At 45.4% G+C, this 25,074-nt stretch overlaps 1 protein-coding gene across 2 annotated transcripts in view; it reads right to left on the bottom strand.

Annotated features, from left to right (window-relative positions):
• The window catches only part of GLE1 (GLE1 RNA export mediator), a 37,170-nt gene that overhangs the window by 9,583 nt on the left and 2,513 nt on the right, over nucleotides 1-25,074 (bottom strand). For both annotated transcript variants that reach the window (XR_008504561.2, XM_054501090.2), the window contains exons 2-9: nucleotides 23,099-23,320; nucleotides 16,283-16,393; nucleotides 9,269-9,417; nucleotides 8,737-8,797; nucleotides 8,231-8,485; nucleotides 6,671-6,902; nucleotides 4,790-4,902; nucleotides 4,556-4,625 (exon numbers count right to left, since the gene is read on the bottom strand). Coding sequence is in view for 1 of the 2 variants with exons in the window: in XM_054501090.2 (XP_054357065.1) it covers nucleotides 4,556-4,625; nucleotides 4,790-4,902; nucleotides 6,671-6,902; nucleotides 8,231-8,485; nucleotides 8,737-8,797; nucleotides 9,269-9,417; nucleotides 16,283-16,393; nucleotides 23,099-23,320 (1,213 nt within the window). In the remaining variant the exon portion in view is untranslated. The remainder of the gene's footprint in view (nucleotides 1-4,555; nucleotides 4,626-4,789; nucleotides 4,903-6,670; nucleotides 6,903-8,230; nucleotides 8,486-8,736; nucleotides 8,798-9,268; nucleotides 9,418-16,282; nucleotides 16,394-23,098; nucleotides 23,321-25,074) is intronic.

Raw genomic sequence — 25,074 nt, 5'->3', positions numbered from 1 at the left:
TCCCAGCTACTTGGGGAGGCTGAGGCAGGAGAATCGTTTGAACCCAGGAAGTGGAGGTTACAGTGAGCCGAGATTGTGCCACTGCACTCCAGCCTGGGTGACAGAGCAAGACTCCATCTCCCAAAAAAAAAAAAGCAGATCTGAATTACTTTCCATTACCTGAAGTCCTGAAGTGAATGTTTTAATATAGCATCTCCAGTTGAGAAATACCCTGTCAAGTTCCTAATCACTTCAAGAAATGTCACAAAAGTTTCAGAAATATCCTATCATTCAGTTTTCTTATCAAAAAAAAAAAAAAAAAAAGCCAACCATGTGGACTCCACTGGCTGGATGCTCCATCTAGCATCTAGCCCCTCTCCATACCTCTCTAGGTGGGAGGAAAGTTAGTTAGCTTCCAACCCTAGACCGACGTGGCCTCCCGATGCCACACCAACATCATGTCCTTATTTAAGATTTCTAATTCTAACCACTCATGGACATCCATCTTTTTTTTTTTTTTTTTTTTTTTTTTTGAGATGGAGTCTCACTCTCACCCAGGCTGGAGTGCAGTGGTTCGATGTCACCTCACTGCAACCTCCGCCTTCCAGGTTCAAGCGATTCTTCCACCTCAGCTTCCCAGGTAGCTGGGACTACAGGCGCGTGCCACCACGCCTGGCTAATTTTTGTATTTTTAGTAGACATGGGGTTTCACCATGTTGGCTAGCCTGATCTCAGACTCCTGACCTCAAGTGATCTGTCCGCCTCATCCTCCCAAAATGCTGGGATTACAGGCATGAGCCACCACACCCGGCGACATCCACTTTTTTTTTTTTTTTTTTTTGAGATGAAGTCTCACTCTGTCACCCAGGCTGGAGTGCAATGGCACGATCTTGGCTTACTGCAACCTCCACTCCTGGGTTCAAGTGATTTTCCTGCCTCAGCCTCCTGAGTAGCTGGGATTACAGACGCCTGCCACCACATCTGGTTAATTTTTGTATTTTAGTAGAGATGGGGTTTCACCACATTGGCCAGGCTGGTCTCGAACTCCTGATCTCCTATGATTCACCCACCTCAGCCGCCTAAAGTGCTGGGACTACAAGTGTGAGCCACCGGGCCCAGCTGACATCCACTTTTTTTTTTTGAGACAAAGTTTTGCTCTTTTTGCCCAGACTGGAGTGCAATGGCGTGATCTCAGATCACCACAACCTCCGCCTCCCGGGTTCAAGAGATTCTCCTGCCTCAGCCTCCCGAGCAGCTGGGATTACAGGCATGCGCCACCATGCCCAGCTAATTTTGTATTTTTAGTAGAGACAGAGTTTCTCCATGTTGGTCAGGCTGATCTCGAACTCCTGACCTTGTGATCCACCCGCCTCAGCCTCCCAAAGTGCTGGGATTACAGGCGTGAGCCCGGCCCACCTTTTTAAAAAAGACAAGAATTAGGTGATCTTTCTCTCTTATTCATTAAATGTTTACTGAGCACTAACTCTAGAGCATGTTCTGTGTCTGGCTGGACTACAAGATCTTACAGGGCTTACAGTCATGATGGAGACAAAGGGAGAGTCAGGAAATGTGTAGAAAAATTAAAAAAGGCAAAGTTATAGACTAATTCGATGTGGTGAGTGAAAGAGAGGCAGCAGTCATAAAGATGACTCCCAGGTTTCCAGCTAAGATTACTGAGTAGATAATGGTGCTACTGATTACTTAGAGAAAACAGGAGACAAAGAGGGCTAAGGAAGACAATGGGTTTGGATTTGAACACATTAAACTTGAGGCAGCTAAGAGACATATAGGCAGAGATGTCCCTCAGGTAGCTGAAGCTGGAGAATCTGAAGCTCAGAAGAAAGGAATAAACCAGAGGTAGGTTTGGGAGTCATCAGCATTCAGGTTATGTTTGAAGCCCTGTAAGTAGAGAGAATGAAAAGAGCTGCAGGATAAGAGTAGATCCCGGCTGGGCGCGGTGGCTCACGCCTGTAATCCTAGCACTTTGGGAGGCTGAGGCAGGTGGATCACGAGGTCAGGAGATCGAGACCATCCTGGCTAACACGCTGAAATCCCGGCTAACACGCTGAAATCCTGGCTAACACGTTGAAACCCCGTCTCTACTAAAAATACAAAAAATTAGCCGGGCATGATGGCAGGCGCTGCAGTCCCAGCTACTCGGGAGGCTGAGGCAGGAGAATGGCGTGAACCCAGGAGGCGGAGCTTGCACTGAGCTGAGACAGTGCCACTGCAGTCCAGCCTGGGCGAAAGAGCGAGACTCTGACTCAAAGAAAGAGAGTAGATCCCTAGGAATCATCTACAATTAGAGTGGGGTAGAAGACTGAGAAACCCACAAAGGGGAGAGAGAGAGAGAGAGGAAGAAAGAGAGAGGAAAGGAAAGGGTAGGGAGGGAGGCAGGAGAAGAACCTGGAAAGTAATGGTACCATGGAGGCCAAAGGAGTAGAGTTGCACAGAGAAAGCAGCAACAGTGCCGAACAGAAACCTCAGGAAGATCAGCAAACACTTAGAAGACATAGGATCAAGGGAAACTCATGTTAGGATGTGAGGGGCTCACGTATATTTAAAGGCTGAGAGAGAGGAGCCTATAAAAAGGAGGAATCACAGAAAACAGGAAAGGCAATAAACGATGAGGCAAAGTCTGATAGGAGACAGGAAGGAAAGGGAACAAGGGCAGAGGTGGAAGGGTAAGCCCAGCAGCAAGGATGCCTCATCCAGTAACATGGGAGACTAAGAGGTAAATGTCACTGTGCAGTGGTGGAAGGGGCTCTGAGGAGCTCACACTGGATGTCTCCATTTTCCTGATGAAGGAGGTACTGACCCTGTCTGCGGTCAACGGAGGGGAACTGGGAACGGCCACCGAGGTGTGGAGTGGCTGCCCAGTCAACCTCTCCTGCTTTGCTGTTGCTATCAAAGGACACAGCACTTTAAATTCTAAAAAGTGATAGGTTATTTATTTATTTATACCTTGCCCTGTTCCAGAAAGAATTTCAGGCAGCAAAGTCATATGTAAGTTTTGTCGGACTGCCTATCAAGGGCAGGAACTGAAATTTTCCTATGCTTTCCAGGCAATGAGAAGTGAGTCGGGGAACGGAACCCACGATGAGTCAGAGGAGTGTTCCAGTTGCACACACACTCCCCAGCCACCTGGCAGCTCAGTCTATAATCTGGAGGCTTCCACATCTACAGCTCCATAGAAATGAACCTCTGGTTCTAAAGAAAAGTTTTTTCCTTGTCTGGTTCTCTCTTTCTAAACCTCAGTCTCTAGAGAGAAAAGGAGTCCTGGAGGATGAACAAGGTGAGCTTGGAGTAATTCGGAAAAGGTAATGTTGTAGGACAGAAGCAAAGCCTGCAAGTCACAGCCTAGGTTCCATTAGTGATGTTTTCAGCAGTATCCTGCAACTTCAAAGCTAAGAGCCATCCTAATAATTTACCATAAAAGGTAGCTTGTTAAAAATGAATCAAAAAGGCCGGGTGCAGTGACTCACGCCTGTAATCCCAGCACTTTGGGAAGCTGAGGCGGGCAGATCACAAGGTCAGGAGGTCGAGACCATCCTGGCTAACACGGTGAAACCCCGTCTCTACTAAAAATACAAAAATTAGCCAGGCGCAGTGGTGGGCACCTGTAGTCCCAGCTACTCAGGAGGCTGAGGCAGGAGAATGGCGTGAACCCAGGAGGCGGAGCTTGCAGTGAGCCGAGATAGTGCCAATGCACTCCAGCCTGGGCAACAGAGCGAGACTACATCTCAAAAAAAAAAAAAAAAAAAAAGGGCTGGGTGCAGTGGCTCACGCCTGTAATCCCAGCCCTTTGGGAGGCCGAGGAGGGTGGATCACGAGGTCAGGAGATCGAGAACATCCTGGCTAACACAGTGAAACCCTGTCTCTACTAAAAATACAAAAAATTAGCCAGGCGTGGTGGCAGGCACCTGTAGTCCCAGCTACTCGGGAGGCTGAGGGAGGAGAACAGAATGGCGTGAACCCAGTAGGCGGAGCTTGCAGTGAGCCGAGATCGCGCCACTTCACTCCAGCCTGGGCGACAGAGCGAGACTCTGTCTCAAAAAAAAAAAATTAGTCAAACACATCATGATTATCTTCTTCTTTTTTCTTTTTTTTTGCTTTTGAGACAGAGTCTCGCTCTGTCACCCAGGCTGGAGCGCAGTGGCGTGATCTTGGCTCACTGCAATCTCCGCCTCCTGGGTTCAAGCGATTCTCCTGCCTCAGCCTCCTGAGTAAGTGGGATTATAGGCAAGAGCCACCACACCCGGCTAGTGTTTATATTTTTAGTAGAGACAGGGTTTCACTATGTTGGTTAGGCTGGTCTCGAACTCCTGACCTTGTGATCTGCCCACCTCGGCCTCCCAAAGTCCTGGGATTACAGGAGTGAGCCCGGCCATGATTACCTTCTATGTGTTAAAGAAGAAACCAGGGAAACGAGATGTATATCACTTACATGTACCCAATCCAACTGTAAACATTTGTTTGAATATACTTTTATAGGAACCTTACAGATAAATAGATTTGGAGTCTGAAAAATAATACAATGAAGTGAAAGGTCACATTCTTAACCCCTCTGACCAACCTGCAATGGTAGAGATTTGGCTCACTGGGATGGTAGCAGCCTTCTGGAGGTCCATCTTTATCTTTTTGGCCTGCCAGAAGAGAACAGTGAGAAGGCAGTGTTCTGAAGAGCTGAGTAGATGTCACTTAGAATCAGGTAAAGTGACATGCCAACTACATTCCTTTGGGACACGAAGTGCTCATTCTCTGAGAACCATCAAGCCCACAAAATTACTGCCATATACCTCTCCCCTACCTGACTGTCCTTGCTGTTGGTCAGACCCTCAAAGGTCAACACACACTGCATGGAAGCATCCTGCAGCTGCTGGTACCACTGCATTGTAATGTCTTGTACCTTCACCTGGAGGTCTGAGAAATAAAAGAGAGGTTTTAATAATAGCTAGTATTTACTGAACACGTAATACGAGGCAGGCACTGTTATAATCACTTTATGTATGTACTGACTGCTTTAACTGTCACAATAACTAGGAAATAGATACTATTATTATCTCCATTTTATAGAAAAGGAAACAGGCACAAAAAGGTTAAGTGATTTGCCATGGTCACATTACTACTAAGTAGAAAAACTAAGGCTGGGTGTGGTGACCCACGCCTGTAATTCCAGTACTCTAGGAGGCCAAGACAGGCCCAGGAGCTTGAGACCAGCTTGCACAACATGATGAAATCCCATCTCTACAAAAAATACACAAATTAGCCAGGCAGGATGGCGCATGCCTGTAGTCCCAGTTATTTGGGAGGCTGAGTGGGGAGAATCACTTGAGCCTGGGAGGGTGAGGCTACAGTGAGCCGTAATCATACCACTGTACTCCTCTAGCCTGGGTGACAAGAGTGAGACTCCTATCTCAAAAAAAAAAAAAAAACAAAAACAAAAAACAAAAAACACTGGGCGCAGTGGCTCACGCCTATAATCCCAGCACTTTTGGAGGCCGATGCTGGCAGATCACCTGAGGTCGGGAGTTCGAGACCGGCCTGACCAACATGGAGAAACCCTGTCTCTACTAAAAATACAAAAAAATTAGCCAGGTGTGGTGGCGCATGCCTGTAATCTCAGCTACTCGGGAGGCTGAGGCAGGAGAATCGCTTGAACCCGGGAGGCGGAGGTTGTAGTGAGCCGAGATCGTGCCATTGCACTCCAGCCTGGGCAACAGGAGCAAAACTCCGTCTCAAAAAACCAAAAAAAAAAAAAAAAAAAAAAAAAAAAACACCAAAAAAGAAAAACTAGACTCCCAGGCCGGGTGTGGTGGCTCACACCTGTAATCCTAGCATTTTGGGAGGCCAAGGCAGGTGGATCATGAGGTCAAGAGTTTGAGACCAGCCTGGCCAACATGGTGAAATCCCATCTTTACTAAAAATACAAAAATTAGCCAGGCGTGTTGGCAGGCACCTGTAATCCCAGCTACTCGGGAGGCTGAGGCAGGAGAATTGTTTGAACCCGGGAGGCAGAGGATGCAGAGAGCCGAGATTGCGCCACTGCAATCCAGCCTAGGCAACAAGAGCGAATCTCTATCCCCTCCCCGCAAAAAACAAAAACAAAAACAAAAACAAGACTCCCACTGATCTGGCTCCAGAGTCAGCACTCTCAAAAACTATGGTACACTAATTCTTTTTCTTTTTTTGAGACGGAGTCTCACTCTGTCACCAGGTTGGAGTGCAGTGGCGCCACCTCAGCTCACTGCAACCTCCATCTCCTGGGTCAAGCAATTCTCCTGCCTTAGCCTCCCGAGTAGCTAGGACTACAGGTGCGCGCCACCATGCCCAGCTAATTTTTGTATTTTTGGTAGAGATGGGAGTTTCGTCATGTTGGCCAGGCTGGTCTCGAACTCCTGACCCCTTATACGTATTACACAAACACATATCTGTGCGCATTTATTTAAAATACTCAGCAGCAGCAATAATTGAAATAATGTATCTGCTAGAGTTATACAGAATTTCAAGTCCTAACGGAAAGTGTTGGAATCGTAAATCAGACTCCACATCAACCAAAACTGAATGAAATACATTACATAAAATTCTGGTTAACTGTCCTACAGTTTAACACAACATTCAAAACATGCTCTTGTTTCTCTTCACATCTAAAACTTACGAGTTAAAGGACCACATCCATACTGAAACCCACCTTCATTCTGTTTCCCTCCTGGGCCCTGGCTGGGAGCTGGGGGCTCTTTGTGGGCCTCTGGTCTCTGCTGCATCTGTGCCTCTTGCAGCTTTACCTGGGCCTCCTCTTCATCCTGCCTCCTCTTGTCTTCGCAGGCTCTGGTGATCTCCTGCCCCAAGTTCATCAGGAGGTCCCGCATTTCCTGCAGAGCTCGCTCAGCCTCAGCTTGGCTCTCTGTTGTAGGATAGCCGCTCTGTCAGAGTGACGGAGATGGTGCTTAGTGGTCGTTCCCTAGGTAAATCATACCTCACACAAGTCAATAAATTTCCTACAATTGGAATTGTTGCACCAATGGAGTATCCACATTCAACACATTGATACTTCTTTCCCTGTTCTCTTAAAGGTATTAATAATTCTAACTTACTATCACATCCATAGTTTCTAAGTATAAATTCGTCTGTATTCTCAGCAACAAGGGCCAGCGTAATTTTTTAAAAAGTTTGTGACAATATGTTAGACAAAAATAATACTGTTTTATTATAATAATAATAATTTTTTGAGACAGAATCTCTGTTGCCCAGGTTGGAGTGCAGTGGCAGGATCTCGGACATTGCAACCTTTGCCTCCCAGGTTCAAGTGATGCTCATGCCTCAGCTTCCCAAGTAGCTGGGATTACAGGTGTGCGTCACCACACCCAGCTAATTTTTGTATTTTTAGTAGAGACAGGGTTTCACCATGTTGGCTGAAACCTACTGGTCTCGAACTCCTAGCCTCAAGTAATCCGAGAATCGCTTGAACCTGGAAGCCGGAGGTTGAAGTGAGCCATGATCACACCACTGCACTCCAGCCTGGGCAAGAGTGCGAGACCCTGTCTCAAAAAAAAAAAAAAAAGCAAAGCAAAGAAACAGGGCAGGTACAATGGCTCATGCCTGTAATCCCAATACTTTGGGAGGCTAAGGTGGGAGGATCACTCGAGCCCAGGAGTTCAAGACCAGCCTGGGAAACATAGTGAGATCCCTGTTGCTAATTTAAAAACAAAACAAAACAAAAAAAGTTTGGTATGGTGGCTCACACCTCTAATCTCGGCAGTTTGGGAGGCCGAGGTAGGGGGATCACTTCAGCCCAGGAGTTCGAGACCAGCCTGGGCAACATGGCAAAACCCTGTCTCTACAAAAAAATACAAAAATTAGCAGGGCATGGTGGTATGCGCCTATAGTCCCAGCTACTCAGGAGGCTGAGGTGGGAGGATGACTTGAGCCCGGGAGGCAGAGGTTGCATGAGCTGAGATTGTGTTACTGCACTCCAGCCTAGGTGACAAAGGGGGACCCCATCGCAAAAAAAAAAAAAAAAAAAAAAAAAAAAAAAGACTCCAGAATAAGCAGGTATAAAAATAAAGAAATAAAAGAAATAAAATGTTAACAGTGGTTACTTCTAGGTAAGGAGATATGGAGATAACAAGTAATGTTTGGTATTTCCCCCAATAAGCAGATAGCAGATATTACTTTTTAAGTCAGAAAACAGTTTTGCTTTTAAAGTCTTCCATTTCAAAGACAGCGAAGAGTCACTCTGAAGCCCCCTCACCTCTGAAGAGGCCCGGATGATCCCTGAGATGAGGCTGCACAGCTGGTTGCCTCGGGTCTGGAAGGCAGCCAGGTCGACCTTAAGCAGCCCTTTGTGCTGCTCAGAGGCATCCAGCTGCTGGCTGAGCTGCAGCATCTCCTCCTGCAGAGCATAGAGGGCCCGCAGACGGACCTGGCCTTCTTCCTTCCGAAGCCGCTCCTGTTCTGCTTGCTTCACGCGCTGCTGCTCTGCCTCCCGCAGCTTCAGGTTGAGAATCTGTAGAAAAGGGCTGAGTGACTTCTCTCTGAGGGGCTCCTGGGCTTCTTCTTTCTACAGTCCTCAAATTCTACGTGGGCTACATATTTTCACAGATGGGCTCAGAGCAGGAAGAGGACATCCCAAGGTTAGTCACACACCGGCATAATATGGCCCAGATCCTCCATGGTGGCCATCTGCCAAAACCTGGCTCTCCAGGCAGTTTACAGACAGACACCAAAACATCCACACCAATTCTGCCAGGCTCTGACCTTTGCTCTGTGACGGTGCTCAGCTTTTAGCTTCTCTTGGTGTCCCAAGGCTTCTCTGGAGCTGCATGAAAAATGGCAGGGAGGAATAGTCAGGGATACTTCCTAAAATTGTTTTTCTTTCTTTCTTTCTTTCTTTTCTCTCCCTCTCCCTGCCCTCCCTTCCCTTCCTTCCCTTTTTCTTAGAGATGCGGTCTCATTATGTTGCCCAGGCTGCAGAGCATAGCTCACCACAGCCTCAAACTCCTGGACTCAAGCAATCCTCCTGCCTCAGCCTCCCTAGTAATTGAGATTACAGTTGTATTCCACCATGCCCGTAAAATTGTTTTACCTCTCCTAAAAGCCTCCCTCTTTGTGTTCCTTTGGTTGTCTTTTCAAGTTTGGTCTTTTTTCCAGGTTATAAAAGTCTCTGCCTATTTTACCTTGATATTTAAGGACTCAGGAGTTGTTCAACTCTTTCCCCTTGGAATTCCTCTTGGGAAAGAGTTCCAGTTGAACACATCAACATTCCCAGTCATAATTCAGGGAGACTCACCTCTTCTCCATTACTTCCCGCAAGTCTTGGAATTCTTTATGCTGCTTCAGTTCCTTCCATTCATCAAACCGCTTCAGTTGTTCAGATGCCATCTCCGAGAGGGCTCGCACCTTCCTCTCTTGCTCCTCCTGCCATTGCCTCAGGCCCTCCTGAAAAGGTTTTCTTTTTTGTTTTTTTTTTTGAGATGGAGTCTCTCTCTGTCACCAGGATGGAGTGCAGCTCACTGCAACCTCTGACTCCCGGGTTCAAGCAATTCTCCTGTCTCAGCTCCCCAAGTAGCTGGGACTACAGGTGCCCGCCACCATGCCCAGCTAATTTTTGTATTTTTAATAGAGACGGTTTCACCATGTTGGCCAGGATGGTCTCGATCTCTTCACCTTGTGATCCGCCTGCCTTGGCCTCCCTCAGTGCTGGGATTACAGGCGTGACCCACCACGCCCGGCCGAAAAGGTTTAACACCTGCTCTCTGGAGCTCCTTCAACACCTTGATCATTTACCCCTGTGGGCTACCTGCCCATCGGCCCCTAACACCATCAGAGATACTTAAGGGCATGGAATCAGAATCTTTGCAGGAATTGCCTTTCTCCTTCTGCTTGATCTTTGAGCTCAGCTGTTTTGGAAAGCTCTTCCAATTGCCCCATATGGTTTATGTCACTCCAGCACAAGCTGGGAACAGACAGGAATTTAGCAACATGGCATCAAACAGCCATGCACTATTAAGCTTCCATCCTGTGTAGTCTTACGGGGTTCACTGGCAATTTACGGAAATCCTCATTCTAATTCCATAAACAGGCTATACACATTCCTATCTCACTGATTTTGTTATTATCTCTGCCTAGAAGATTTTCTCCTGGACCTCTACTAAGGAAAGTCCTTTTCCTTAGTACCTAAGGGTATCAGATATTGAATTTATCATTTCATGAGAGTACTCACATATGGTTAAAGGCAATCTGACATTTTAACTATCAAAATTTGAAGTGTCTATATCCTTTGACACTTGTTCCATTTCAGGAATTTATCCTGAGGAAATGCTTGTATGTGTGTGCAAAAATATATGTACAAGAATGATCACTGGAGCCCTGTTGATAACAGGAATAAATTTAAAACCACTTAACTGGGGAATGATGACACGTATTATAGTACAGTCATACTGCAGAATACTATGCAGCCCTTAAAGATGACGAGATGCCAGCTAGCATGGAGATATGTCAAAATCTATTGTTAAGACATTATGTTATTTTATTTTAAAACATAATTATATTTTATTTTGTTTGTTTATTTTTGAGACAGGGTGTCACCCTGTCATGCAGGCTGGAGTGCAGTGGCACAATTATAGCTCACGGCAGCCTTGAACTCCTGAGCTCAAGGGATCATCCCAACTCAGCCACCTGAGTAGCTGGGACTAAAGGTGCCCACTACCACATAGGGCTAATTTTTAAATTTTTTATAGAGTCAGGGTCTCACTATATTGCCCAGGATGGTCTAGAGCTCCCGATCTCAAGCTATCCTCCCACTTTGGCCTCCCAAACTGCTGGGATTATAGGCATGAGCCACTGTACCCAGTCTTAAAACTTATTTTAAAGCTTCCAGCAAAAGAAGGCAAACTGTAAACAAGCATATATGTCCTCTCCTCTGGGACTCTGTCAAAGTGAGAATTGGAAAGAAAAAAAGACATAACACCACATAGAGCACGAGAGACGTCACCAGCAGGGAAAAATCTTCTACGTGCTTCTGGAAAACAGTCAGTGGAGAAGTGGCCAGGTGTACTGGCTGAGATCTGTAATCCCAGCACTTGAGGAGGCCAAAGCGGGAGGATCACTTGAGCCTAGGAGTTCGAGACCAGCCTGGGCAACAGAGAGACCCCTGTCTCTACCAAAAATTTAAAAATTATCTGGCTGTGGTGGTGCACACCTGCAGTCCCAGTTATTTAGAAAGTAGGGAGAGCTGAGGTAGGAGGAATGCCTGAATCCAGGAGGTCAAGGCTGCAAGGAGCGGTGATTGCACCACTGTATTCCAGCCTGAGCAAAAGTGCGAGACCCTGTCTTTAAAAAAAAAAAATAGTGCAGAAGCAATAAATGATAGAGCAGAGCTGAGAAAACCCAAGGATACACACACACACAGACACACACACACGTACATAAGCAGACGATGCCTCATGGGAGCAAAGAGCCAATCTACCAGCCGAACTGCAGAGTCTCAAGACTGGGAAATGCCACGACTCATATAGGTGGGCCTCATGGGGCTGAAAACGGAGCTACTGGCTGAATGTTTGTAGACAAAACAGTCAACTCTTGCTGTCTTCCCCTAGTCATTAGATCAAAACAGCCAAGAGCCAAGCATTTGTGCTATAATGATTTTATTGTATTTTTTATATATATATATATATGCTTTTTTTTTTTTTTTTTTTTTGAGACAGAGTCTCGCACTGTCGCCCAGGCTGGAGTGCACTGGCACGATCTCAGCTCACTGCAACCTCCGCCTCCCGGGTTCAAGCAATTCTCCTGCCTCAGCCTCCCAAGTAGCTGGGATTACAGGCATGTGCCACCACGCCCAGCTAACTTTTGTATTTTTAGTAGAGACGGGGTTTCACAATGTTGGCCAGGATGGTCTTGATCTCTTGACCTTGTGATCCTCCCGCCTCAGCCTCCCAAAGTGCTGGGATTACAGGCGTAAGCCTCGGGTGCCCTATTGGGGAACCTGCCCCGATAGTCAGGTAGGTTCTTTTCTATTTTCCCTAAGCATCGGCCGGCTTGAAAAATAAAGGGACAGAGTACAAAAGAGAGAAATCTTAAAGCTGGGCATCCGGGGGAGACATCACATGTCGGTAGGTTCTGTGATGCCCCACAAGCCGTAAAACCAACAAGTTTTTATTAGGGAGTTTCAAAAGGGGAGGGAGTATACGAATAGGGTGTGAGTCACAGACATCAAGTACTTCACAAGGTAATAATATCACAAGGCAAATGGAGGCAGGGCGAGATCACAGGACCACAGGACCACAGGACCACAGGACCAGGGCGAAATTAAAATTGCTAATGAAGTTTCGGGCACCATTGTCATTGATAACATCTTATTAGGAGACAGGGTTTTGAGAGCAACCGGTCTGACCAAAATTTATTAGGCAGGACTTTCTTCTTCCTAATAAGCCTGGGAGCGCTATGGGAGACTGGGGTCTATTTCACCCCTACAGTCTACAGACCATAAAAGACGGCCATACGCGGGGGGCCATCTATAGACCTACCACCAGGCGTGTATTCTCCTTCCCAGGAATGTTCCTTCCTAAGAAAAAGAATTCAGCGATATTTCTCCCATTTGCTTTTGAAAGAAGAGAAATATGGCTTTGTTCCGCCCAGCTCACCAGCGGTCAGAGTTTAAGGTTATCTCTCTTGTTTCCTAAACATTGCTGTTATCCTGTTCTTTTTTCAAGGTGCCCAGATTTCATATTGTTCAAACACACATGCTCTACAATTTGTGCAGTTAATGCAATTATCACAGGGTCCTGAGGCAACAAACATCCTCCTCAACTGACAGGATTAAGAGATTAAAGTAAAGACAGGTATAGGAAATCACAATGGTATTGATTGGGGAAGTGATAAGTGTCCATGAAATCTTTACAATTTATGTTTAGAGGCTGAAGTAAAGACAGGCATAAGAAATTATAAAAGTATTAATTTGGGGAACTAATAAATGTCCATGAAATCTTCACAATCCACATTCTTCTGCCATGGCTTCAGCCGGTCCCTCCGTTTGGGGTCCCTGACTTCCCGCAACAGTGCCCGGCTTTTTTTTTTTTGGAGTCTCGCTCTGTCACCCAGGCTGGAGTGTAGTGACGCAATCTTGGCTCACTGCAACCTCCGCCTCCTGGATTCAAGCGATTCTCCTCCCTTAGCCTCCCAAGTAGCTGGGACTACAGGTGCCTGCCACCATGCCTGGCTAATTTTTGTATTTTTAGTAGAGATGGAGTTTCACTATGTTGGCCAGGCTGGTCTTGAACTCCCGACCTCATGATCCATCCACCACGGCCTCCCAAAGTGCCGGGATTACCAGTGCAAGCCACCGTGCCCAGCTATTTTATTTTTACTTTTTATTTTTTAGAGACGGAGTCTCAACTCTGTTGCCCAGGCTGGAGTACAGTGGTGCGATTTTGGCTCACTGCAACCTCCACCTCCCAGGTTCGAGTGATTGTCCAGCCTCAGTCTCCTGAGTAGCTGGGATTACAGGCGTGCACCACTATGCCTGGCTAATTCTTGTATTTTTAGTAGAGACAGGGTTTTACTGTGTTGGCCAGGCTGGTGTCAAACTCCTGACCTCAAGTGATCTGCCTGCCTCGGCCTCCCAAAGTGCTGAGATTACAGGTGTGAGCCAACAGGCCCGGCCTGTGCGGTAATGATTTTAAAACAGATCTGCAAATTGTCTGACAGTCCTTCCATACCCTCTACTTTAACCCGAGCGGACTTTATGACTACTGTGACTAATAGAATATGGAAAAAAAAAATAGGCCAGGCACAGTGGCTCTTTTTTAAGAAAATGAATAAACTGTCCAGAAATAGCTAATCAGTATGGGAGCTAGTATTCCAAAACAACATGCTGGCACTTAGGAAGTCCTAAAGCTTAATAACCTTGTGTCTGATTATTCCCCTTGAATCTCTGATCGATTACTAGCAATAAGGATCTTTAGATAACTGAGGAATCTCTATATCCTAAAAGGGATCAAGATGAACAAATAAAAAAAAATGAATCCAGAAGAACATGTGTATCAAGGAACACAAGTGAATCTGAAAAAGAGCTCTGAATATGATAAGAAACGAGAATAAGATGCTCTGAAAAAGGAACAAGTGGAGAATACAAAAAACTCATGAAAATTAGACATAATACATATGTATTTTTTCAATTAACAGGTGGAGAATAAAATATAGAAATCTTCTAGAAAACAAAACAATAAGACAAAAGGAAAATGAAAGAAAGAATAGGACATATAGAGGATTAACTTAGGCAATGGAGAGGTGAACTAATCAAGGGGAAAAATTTCCAAAGATGCGGGAAATAAATCTTTGAATTAAAACAACTCTGATATGCAGAACTAGTCGTTTCTCACCAGCTCCATTGCTACCACCCTACTCTAAGCAACCACCATCTTTCACCCAGATTACAACAATGTTCCAAATATTTTACTTATTTCTCTGGTTTACTTCTGTCTCTTCCCACCACAACATAAGCTCTATGTCTACAACGTTTACTGTTTTATCTAGACCTAGAACAGCATCTAGCACATAGGTGCTCAGCAAATATTTATTGACTTAATGACCAATGAGACAAGATGCTAGAAGACTTTCATTTTCTTTTTCTTTTCTTTTCTTTTGAGATAAAGTATTGCTCTGTTGCCCAGGCTGGAGTGCAGTGGCACAATCTTGGCTCACTGCCACCTCTGCCTCCCGGGTTCAAGTGATTCTCCTGCCTCAGCCTCCCGAGTAGCTGGGATTATAGGCATGTGCCGCCATGCCCGGCTAATTTTTATATTTTTAGTAGAGATGGGGTTTCGCCATGTTGGCCAGGCCAGTCTGGAACTCCTTATCTCAGGTGATCCACCTGCTTCACCCTCCCAAAGTGCTGGGATTACAGGCATGAGCATTTGCACCTGGCCAAGACTTTCATTTTCTAAATCCCTGTACTCTGAAACATTTTTACAAGATCATGCATTGCTTTCCTAATTAAAAAAATAACACAGGCTGGGCGCAGTGGCTTATGTCTGTAATCCCAGCACTTTGGGAGGCCGAGGTGGGTGGATCACCTGAGGTCAGGAGTTTGAGACCAGCCTGGCCAACACGGCGATACCCCGTCTCTACTAAAAAATACAAAAATTAGCCGGGTGTGGTGGCAGGCGCCTGTAATCTCAGCTACTTAGGAGGCTCAGGCAGGAGAATTGCTGGAACCCAGGAGGCAGAGGTTGCAATGAGCCGAGATTGCACCATTGCACTCCAGCCCGGGTCGACAACAGCAAGACTCTGTCTCAAAAAAAACAAAAACAAAAAACAGGCCGGGCACGGTGGCTCATGCCTGTAATCCCAGCACTTTGGGAGGCCGAGGCAGGCGGATCACGAGGTCAGAAGATCAAGACCATCCTGGCTAACACGGCGAAACCCTGTCTCTACTAAAAATACAAAAAATTAGCTGGGCGGGGTGACGGGCACCTGTAGTCCCAGCTACTTGGGAGGCTGAGGCAGGAGAATAGCATGAACCTGGGAGGCGGAGCTTGCAGTGAGCTGAGATGGTGCCACTATACTACAGCCTGGGCAACAGAGCAAGACTCCATTTCAAAAACAAAAACAAAATACAATCAAATAAATTAATTAAAATAGTGCTGCTATTTTTTTCAAGAGGCTAAGGTCCTGACTGGGCATGGTGGCTCATGCCTGTAATCCCAGCACTTTGGGAGGCTGAGGCAGGTGGATCACCTGAGGTCAGGAGTTCAAGACCAGCCTGACCAACATAATGAAACCCCGTCTCTAGTAAATACAAAATAAAGTAGCTGGGTGTAGTGGCGCGAGCCTGTAATCCTAGTTACTTGGGAGGCTGAAGCAGGAGAATCGCTTGAACCTGGGAGGTGGAGGTTGCAGTGAGCCAAGATTGCGCCACTGTAGTCCAGTCCAGCCTGGGCAACAAGAGCAAAAACTCCATTTCAAAAAAAAAAAAAAAAAAAAAAAAGAGAGGCTAGGGTCCCATCTTCTCAGTATAAGCTTATCTAACAACCCCAGACCATTTCCAAATTTTGGAGAAGTAAATGGAAGCCAGAAAAGGCTAGGTAATTTTCCCAAAGTCACATGTAAAATGTAACAGCCAGGATCTGAAACCAGACTTGACTTCAGTGCACTCACTCCTGACCTCTATTACATTACCCCCCAAACTAAACAGTAGGTGGGAAGGATGAGTAGCATACAGTGCCCATTCCTACGCCCTGGGGAACTGCAGTGAAATGTGACTCGCAGGATCAAGGCTGCCTTCCTTCATGGGTTCACTTACTGTTCCTTTCATTCTGTGCACCAGTTCGTACATTCGGATGCAGCCTTCCACTTTGATCCCCCGTGAGGACTGAAGTACCATAGATTCTGTGTGCTGGGACTCATCTTTGCCCTATATGAGCAGAAAATGGAAAAATAATTAAGTTTTTAATATGGTAAAGTTGGTGTTATCTCTTCTAGACAAAGACCACATCCCAACTTATGAACAACTACCAATAACAAGAGCAAAAAAAAAATTTAGGTCAGAACTAGTCTGCTTTTCATGAATGACACTGACTTTGTTCTAATTGTTTTCTTTAATAAATTGATGTTTGTTACTTTGGGTGATTTTTTGGGTTTTTCTATGTTTTTTTTGACTTGTTTGTTTTACTCTGCCTAGAAAATGTTTCCCCTTTCTTCAGATCAGTGTCCATTTGTCCTGGGATGGTTTGGATGGAGTATCCCCAACCCACATCCCTAAGCTTCCACCCTCCTGGCTTCAGGAGAAAGCTGGCTATCAAAGTACTCTATCCTCATGCCGGGTGCGGTGGCTCACACCTGTAATCCCAGTACTTTGGGAGGCAGAGGTGGGCGGATCACAAAGTCAGGAGTTCGAGACCATCCTGACCAACATGGTGAAACCCCGTCCCTACTAAAAATACAAAAATTAGCCAGGCGTGGTGGCATCACCTATAATCCCAGCTACTATGGAGGCTAACGCAGGAGAATCCCTTGAACCCAGAGATCGCGCCACTGCACTCCAGCCTTGGGGACAGAGCAAGGCTCCATCTCAAAAAAAAGGCCGGGTGCCTTTTTCCCCAGCACTTTGGGAGGCCGTGGTGGGCGGATCACGAGGTCAGGAGTTTGAGACTATCCTGACCAACATGGTGAAACCCTGTCTCTACTAAACATACACAAGACATACCCTGTCTCTACTAAACCCTGTCTCTACTAAACATACACAAGACATACTCTGCCTCTACCAAACATACCCAAGTTAGCCGGGCATGGTGGCACGTGCCTAGGCGTGGTGGCGGGTGCCTGTAGTCCCAGCTACTCAGGAGGCTGAGGCGGGAGAATGGCGTGAACCTGGGAGGTGGAGCTTGCAGTGAGCAGAGATTGTGCGACTGCACTCTAGCCTGGGCTACAGAGACTCTGTCTCAAAAAAAAAAAAAAAAAGTCTTCTATCCTCCTACACCCAGTATGGACTTGAGGAATGAAAAATATGACCTGAAGGCCAGAGTTCATCTTTGAACTTTTCTAATTTTTTTTTTTTTTTTGAAACAAGGTCTCGCTCTCTTTCCCAGGCAGGAGTATAGTGGCGTGATCATGGATCATTACAGCCTGGACCTTCTAGCTTCAATTGATCCTCCTGCCTCAGTCTCACAAGTAGCTGGGACCACTGGTGCACGCCACCACACCTGGCTAATTTTCGTATTTTTTGTAGAGACAGGGTTTTGTCATGTTGCCCAGGCTGGTCTCAAACTCCTAGTCTCAGGCAAGCCTCCTACCTCAGCCTCCCAAAGTGCTACAATTACAGGCATGAGCCACTGTGCCTGGCCTATTTTTTTTCTTTTTCTTTTTCTTTTTTTTTTTTTGAGATGGAGTCTCACTCTGTTGCCCAGGCTGGAGTGCAGTGGTGCAATCTCGGCTCACTGCAAGCTCCGCCTCCCAGGTTCACGCCATTCTCCTGCCTCAGCCTCCCGAGTAGCTCGGACTACAGGAACCCTCCACCACGCCCGGATAATTTTTTTTGTATTTTTAGTAGAGATGGTGTTTCACCATGTTAGCCAGGATGGTCTTGATCTCTTGACCTCGTGATCCACCCGCCTTGGCCTTCCAAAGTGCTGGGATTACAGGTGTGAGCCACCGCACCCCGCCTTTTTTTCTTTTTTTTTTTTTTTTGAGACAGGGTCTTACTCTATCACCCGTGCTGGCATACAGTGGTGCTATCTAGGCTCACTGCAGCTGTGACCTTCCAGGATCAAGGATCCTCCTACCTCAGCCTTCTGAGTAGCTGGGACCGTAGGCATGAGCTATCATGTTCAAGTAATTTTTTTGTAAATATGGAGTTTCCCCATGTTGCGCAGGCTGGTCTCGAATGCCTGAACTCAAGTGTTCCACCTGCCTTGGCCTCCCAAAGTGCTGGGATTCCACACCCAGCTTTTTTATTTTCATTAACACACCTGACATGGATATCTTTGAACTTTTCTGATGAAGCTATCTGGGAATGCTAACCTAAGAAGATGTTGAGTCCATGGCTACCAGTAGCCATCTTGCCACCTAGTCTATCTCAACAATGAAACCAATAATTGAGAAATGGAGAGGCAAAGCCCCATGTTTGGGTCACTAGATTGAGTCAAAAATAATCAATCCTATGTGGGTGAGATGTTTGAAACATAATAATAAATAATGTCAAGCAGAAAGATGCAGAATGTAGATGTTCCTAGATCTAAGTGATTCCAAATGCACTCCTAGACTTCCTAGTTATATGAACTAATTAATACTTCCCTCAGTCCCTTAAGCCAAACTTGGTTTTTCTTACATAAATACCCAAAATTCCTAAATAATGTGACAATCCATTACATAAAACCATTTAAGAATTTATTAGGCCAGGTGCAGTGGCTCCAAAAATTATGGAATTTTATACGTGAAAATGACCTCAGGCTGGGCACGGTGGCTCATGCCTGTAATCCCAGCATGTTGGGAGGCCAAGGCGGGTGGATCACCTGAGGTCAGGAGTTTGAGACTAGCCTGACCAACATGGTGAAACCCTGTCTCTACTAAAAATACAAAATTAGCCAGGCATGGTGGCGCATGCCTGTAATCTCAGCTACTTAAGAGGCTGAGGCAGGAGAATCACTTGAACCTGGGGTTGCAGTGAGTCAAGATCGCGCCATTGCACTCCAGCCTGGGCAACAAAAGCGAAACTCTGTATTAAAAAAAAAAAAGACCTCAGCAATTTGGTCCAGAATGAGATTTACAGATAAAGACACTGAAGTCCACTGAGGAAAAGTGGCCCACCTGAGGGCACGCCACAATACTGGCAGGATCAGATCAGAATCTGTTGCCAAGAACCTGCTCATAAAAATACTTTTTAAAAATTTTAATTTTTAAATAATTAGTGTTCACAGAAAGTTGCAAAAATACATACAGGAAGGTCACATGTACTTTTTACCCAGTTTCCCCCAATAGTAACTCTGTATTAAAAAAAAAAAAAGACCTCAGCAATTTGGTCCAGAATGAGATTTACAGATAAAGACACTGAAGTCCACTGAGGAAAAGTGGCCCACCTGAGGGCACGCCACAATACTGGCAGGATCAGATCAGAATCTGTTGCCAAGAACCTGCTCATAAAAATACTTTTTAAAAATTTTAATTTTTAAATAATTAGTGTTCACAGAAAGTTGCAAAAATACATACAGGAAGGTCACATGTACTTTTCACCCAGTTTCCCCCAATAGTAATGTCTTTCATAAATACAATAAAATAACAAAACCAGTAAATTGATATTGGTACAATCCACAGAGCTTATTCAGATTTCACCAGTTTTAAAGGCATTCATTTGTGCTTATGTATAGTTCTATGTAATTTTATCACATATAGATTCATGTAAACACCACCACACTCAAGATACAAAGCTGTTCTATCACCACCAACCTCCCCAGGTCACACCTATATTTATAGCCACACCACTTCCTCCCCATGCCTCATCTCTAAGCTATTCTCCTTCTCTACAGTTCTGCTAATTCAGGAATATTAAATAAATAAATCTTCACCCAGGCCGGGCCCGGTGGCTCACGCCTGTAATCCCAGAACTTTGGGAGGCCAAGGCGGGCAGATCACCTGAGAACAGGAGTTCTAGACCAGCCTGGCCAACATGGTGAAACCTCATCTCTACTAAAAGTACAAAAATTAGCCGGGCGTGGTGGCAGGCGTCTGTAGTCCCAGCTACTCGGGAGGCTGAGGCAGGAGAATCACTTGAACCCGGGAGGCGGAGGTTGCATTGAGCCGAGATTGCACCATTGCACTCCAGCCTGGGGGACAAGAACGAGACTTCGTCTCAAAAATAAATAAATAAATAAATAATAAATAAATAAATCTTCACCCAGCCCTAGATTCTGGTTATGTTTTAGTTCTAAAAGGCTTACAGGTTTTTTTTTTACATTTAAGTCCATCATCACTTTGATTTTTCTTTTTTTTTTTGAGATGGAGTCTTGCTCTTTCGCCCAGGCTGGTGTGCAGTGGCGCAATCTCAGCTCACTGCAAGCTCTGCCTCCCGCGTTCACGCCATTCTCCTGCCTCAGCCTCCTGAGTAGCTGGGACTACAGACGCCTGCCAACTCGCCTGCCTAATTTTTTTTTTGTATTTTTAGTAGAGATGGGGTTTGACCGTGTTAGCCAGAATGGTCTCGATCTCCTGACCTAGTGATCCACTTGCCTTGGCCTCCTGAAGTGCTGGGATTATAGGCATGAGCCACCACGCCCGGCTGAGTTAATTTTTATATAAGGTATGACATTTAGGTGGAGGTTCATTTTTTTCCTTAAGATGTTCAGTTGCTAAAAATATATATTTTAAAGTACCTAGACCTTTTCTGGCAACAACAACAACAACAAAATAAACATAAATAGATATATATATTTATATTTATAATAATATATATATTATTTATTTTGTTATTATTTACTCAGTCTCAAAATATATATATATTTTGAGACTGAGTCTTGCTCTGTTACCCAGGCTAGAGTGCAATGGCATGATCTCAGCTCACTGCAACCTCCATCTCCCGGGTTCAAGCAATTCTAGTGCCTCAGCCTCCCAAGTAGATGGGATTACAGGCATGCGCCACAACGCCCAACTAATTTTGTATTTTTAGTAGAGACAGGGTTTCACCATGGTCAAGCTGCTCTCGAACTACTGACCTCAAGTGATCCACCTGCCTCAGCTTCCCAAAGTGTTGGGATTACAGGTGTGAGCCACCACACCTGGCCACAAAGAATATTTTTTAAAGACTAATATTTTAAAAGATGAACTATTAGATAGAAAGAAAAAAAATACACTTTCTATGTTAAAAAAAAAAAAAAAAAACTGGCCAGGCACAGTGGCTCACGACTGTAATCCCAGCACTTTGGGAGGCGGAGGTGGGTGGATCACCTGAGGTCAGTAGTTTGAGACCAGACTGGACAACATGGCAAAATCCCATCTCTACTAAAAATACAAAAACTAGCCAGGCATGGTGGCACACACCTGTAATCCCAGCTACTTGGGAGGCTGAGGCAGAAGAACCGCTTGAACCCAGGAGGCAAAGCTTGCAGTAAGCCGAGACCATGCCACCGTACTCCAGCCTGGGTGACAGAGCTAGACTCCATCTTAAAAAAAAAAAAAAAAAAGCCTGGGTGTGGTGGCTCACACCTGTAATCCCAGCACTTTGGGAGGCCGAGGTGGGCGGATCATAAGGTCAGGAGTTTGAGAACAGCCAGGCCAATATGGTGAAACACCATCTCCACTAAAAATACAAACATTAGCCGGGCGTGATAGTGGGTGCCTGTAATCCCAGCCACTCAGGAGGCTGAGGCAGGAGAATCACTTGAAGCCGGGAGGCAGAGGTTGCAGTGAGCTGAGATCGCATCACTGCACTCCAGCCTGGAGGACAGAGCAAGACTTCGTCTCAAAAAAAAGGAAAAAAAGGAAAAAGAAAATAGCCAAGTATGGTGGTGTCCACCTGCAGTCCCAGCTATTCAGGAGGCTGAGACAGGAGGGTGGATTGAGCCTGGGAGGTGGAGGCTGCAGTGAGCCATGTTCATGCCACTGCACTCCATCCTGGTTGACAGAGACAGACCTCAGCTCAAAAAAAAAGCGGGGGTGAAGAAGAAGATGTGTTCACGTATATTTGTATATATACAAACTACCTCTAGAAGTATATAAAAAGTAATTTTAAAACACCTCCAAAATTTAACTTTTTTTTTGAGATAGGGACTCACTCTGTTGCCTAGGCTGGAGTGCAATGGCTTGATCACAGCTCACTATAGTCTCAAACTCCTGGGCTCAAGCGATCCTCCCATCTCAACGTCCCAAGTAGCTAGGACTACAAGCTCGAGCCACCATGCCTAGCCAATTTTTAAGTGTTTTGGAGAGACAAGGTCTCACTATGTTGCCCAGGCTGGTCTTGAACTCCTGGGCTCAAGCAATCCTCTTGTCTTGGCCTTCCACCAAAGCACTGGAATTATGGACATGATCCACTGTGTTGGGTCCAATTTAACTTTTTTTTTTTTTTTTTTTTTGAGTTTAGGAGTGGAGGTTTAATAGGCAAGAGAAAGAGAAAGGAAAATAGCTCTCTCTCTAGTGAGAGAGAGGGGTCTTCTGAGAGGAAATGGCCCCAGTTTAGCATTTTTAAGTGGGAGAAATAACAAAAAAACAAAGGCAGGGACAAAACAGAGCCAGGAATAGGGTAAAATCTCCTACAGAACCAATGAGAGAAGGCATGTAAACTTAAAGAGAAGGTATACATTTCACTCTAAGCCTTCTTCCAGCAGATAACACAAAAAGGGAGACCGTATCAGTTAAACAGATGCAGCGTTCATCAGAAAAAAAAAAAAAAATCCAATTGCTCATGAAATTAATTATACTATTCTGGGTACTAAGAATAGAGGGGATTTTTCTCCCTCTGGATCTGTCTAAAGAGAACACTGAATGGTGCTGTCAACATTGTCTCTACAAACAGCTACAACAATGAGTAATCATTATTTTCCCTAGGGTATGGTCACTGTCATATGACATTATTAAACATTTTGACTTTGCAGCCACCATGTCTTTTGTCTTAAGCTGATCACAACCTTACCTTGGTTCCATTTGGTGTTGCAGGGGAGGCTGGGGAAAAGGCAGAGCTTGTGTCAGGAGATTTGGGAACAAATGAGGGTTGGTCTAGGGCTGAAGCTGATGTAGAGGATGGCGAAGTCTCAGAGAGAGGTTGGTTCTCCTGCATATGGGGTAGGACGTGCTCTACCACCCATCCAGAATAAGAAGATAGCTTGGGAAGACACATACATTCTTCTAAAACATCCTAGAGAGAAGAATAGGGTTAAGCTCAACTTACATGTCAACTGATCTCAGTATAATCCACTACATGCCTTACTGAACATCTAAGAAGGCCTAAATAAATAAACATCAAAGACCCAAAGTAATGTATTAACAATAGGATGAAAACAAAGTACAGTGGTTTCTTGATAATGACCTTGACTTCATCCGATTGTTAATAATGACCTTGACTACTATCCTTCTAATGAAAATCAGACTAAATAATCCTAACTACAGAAAAAGGGACAATGCACAAAGATTCCCATTAAAGCATATGTGAAAGCAATCTAAAGCACTGAAAAGAACACGAGGAATTCTGAAGTAAGCTACCGTATACACAATCAGTAGAATGTCAGTCACTTAACAATGGGGGCAAGTTCTGAGAAACACAGTGTTAGGTGATCTTGTCATTGTGCGAGTATTGTAAAGCATCCTTACACAAACCTAGATGCATATATTTTTTCATTTTTAAAATTAATTATTTTTGAGACAGGGTCTCACCCTGTTACCCAGGCTGGAGTGCAATGACCTACTCATGGCTCACTGTAGTCTGACCTCCTGGGCTCAAGCTATCCTCCCACCTCAACCAGTCTCCCCAGCAGCTGGGAGTACAGGCATGCATCACTATATTTAGCTAATTATTTTTTCATTTTTTATAGAGATGGAGTCTTGATATGTTGCCCAGGAGGTCTTTTTTTTTTTTTTTTTTTGAGATAGACTTTCGCTCTTGTTGCCCAGGCTGGAGTGCAATGGCACGATCTTGGCTCACCGCAACCTCCACCTCCCGGGTTCAAGTGATTCTCCTGCCTCAGCCTCCTGAGTAGCTGGGATTACAGGCATGCACCACCATGCCTGGCTAATTTTGTACTTTTAGTAGATTCGGGGTTTCTCCATGTTAGTCAGGCTGGTCTCGAACTCCTGATCTCAGGTGATCCACCCGCCTCGGCCTCCCAAAGTGCTGGGATTACAGGCGTGAGCCACTGTGTGCCCATACTTTTTTTTGAGATGGAGTCTTGCTCTGTCACCCAGGCTGGAGTGCAGTGGCACTATCTCAGCTCACCGCAACCTCCACCTCCCGGGTTCAAGCAATTCTCCTGCTTCAGCCTCCCGAGCAGCTGGGATTACAGGCGCCCGCCACCACACCGGGCTAATTTTTGTATTATTACTAGAGACAGGGTTTCACCATGTTGGCCAGGCTGGTCTTAAACTCCTGACCTCAGGTGATCCACCCACCCGGCCTCCCGAAGTGTTGGGATTACAGGTGTGGGCCACCACACCCAGCTATATATATATATATTTTTTTTTTTTTGAGAGACAGGGTCTCATTCTGTTCCCCAGGCTGGAGTGCAGTGGCACGATCATGGCTCACTGCAGCCTCAACTTTTCATGCTCAGGTAATAATCCCACCTCAGCCTCTCAAGGAGCAGGGACTATAGGAACGCACCACCACACCTAGTTAATTTTTTTGTATTTTTTGTAGAGGTGAGGTTTCTCCACGTTGCCCAGGCTGGTCTCGAACTTCTGGGCTCAAGTGATCTGCCCACCTTGGCTTACCACAGTGCTGGGATTGCAGGTGTGAGACACCAAGCCTGGCTCCCCCTTGAACTGGCCTCAAGCAATCGTCCTGCCTCAGCCTCCCAAAGTGTTGGGATTATGGGCATGAGTCACCACAACCGGCCTAATAATTTTTAAAAAAATAGAAATAGCTATGGATATGTATGTATACACCCTTAGTAGTAA

The sequence above is a fragment of the Pongo pygmaeus genome, chromosome 13 (assembly GCF_028885625.2).
Source record: "Pongo pygmaeus isolate AG05252 chromosome 13, NHGRI_mPonPyg2-v2.0_pri, whole genome shotgun sequence".
Taxonomy (NCBI): domain Eukaryota; kingdom Metazoa; phylum Chordata; class Mammalia; order Primates; family Hominidae; genus Pongo; species Pongo pygmaeus.
The sequence above is the reverse complement of the archived record's forward strand: the minus strand, read 5'-3'. Positions and strand labels throughout refer to the sequence as shown.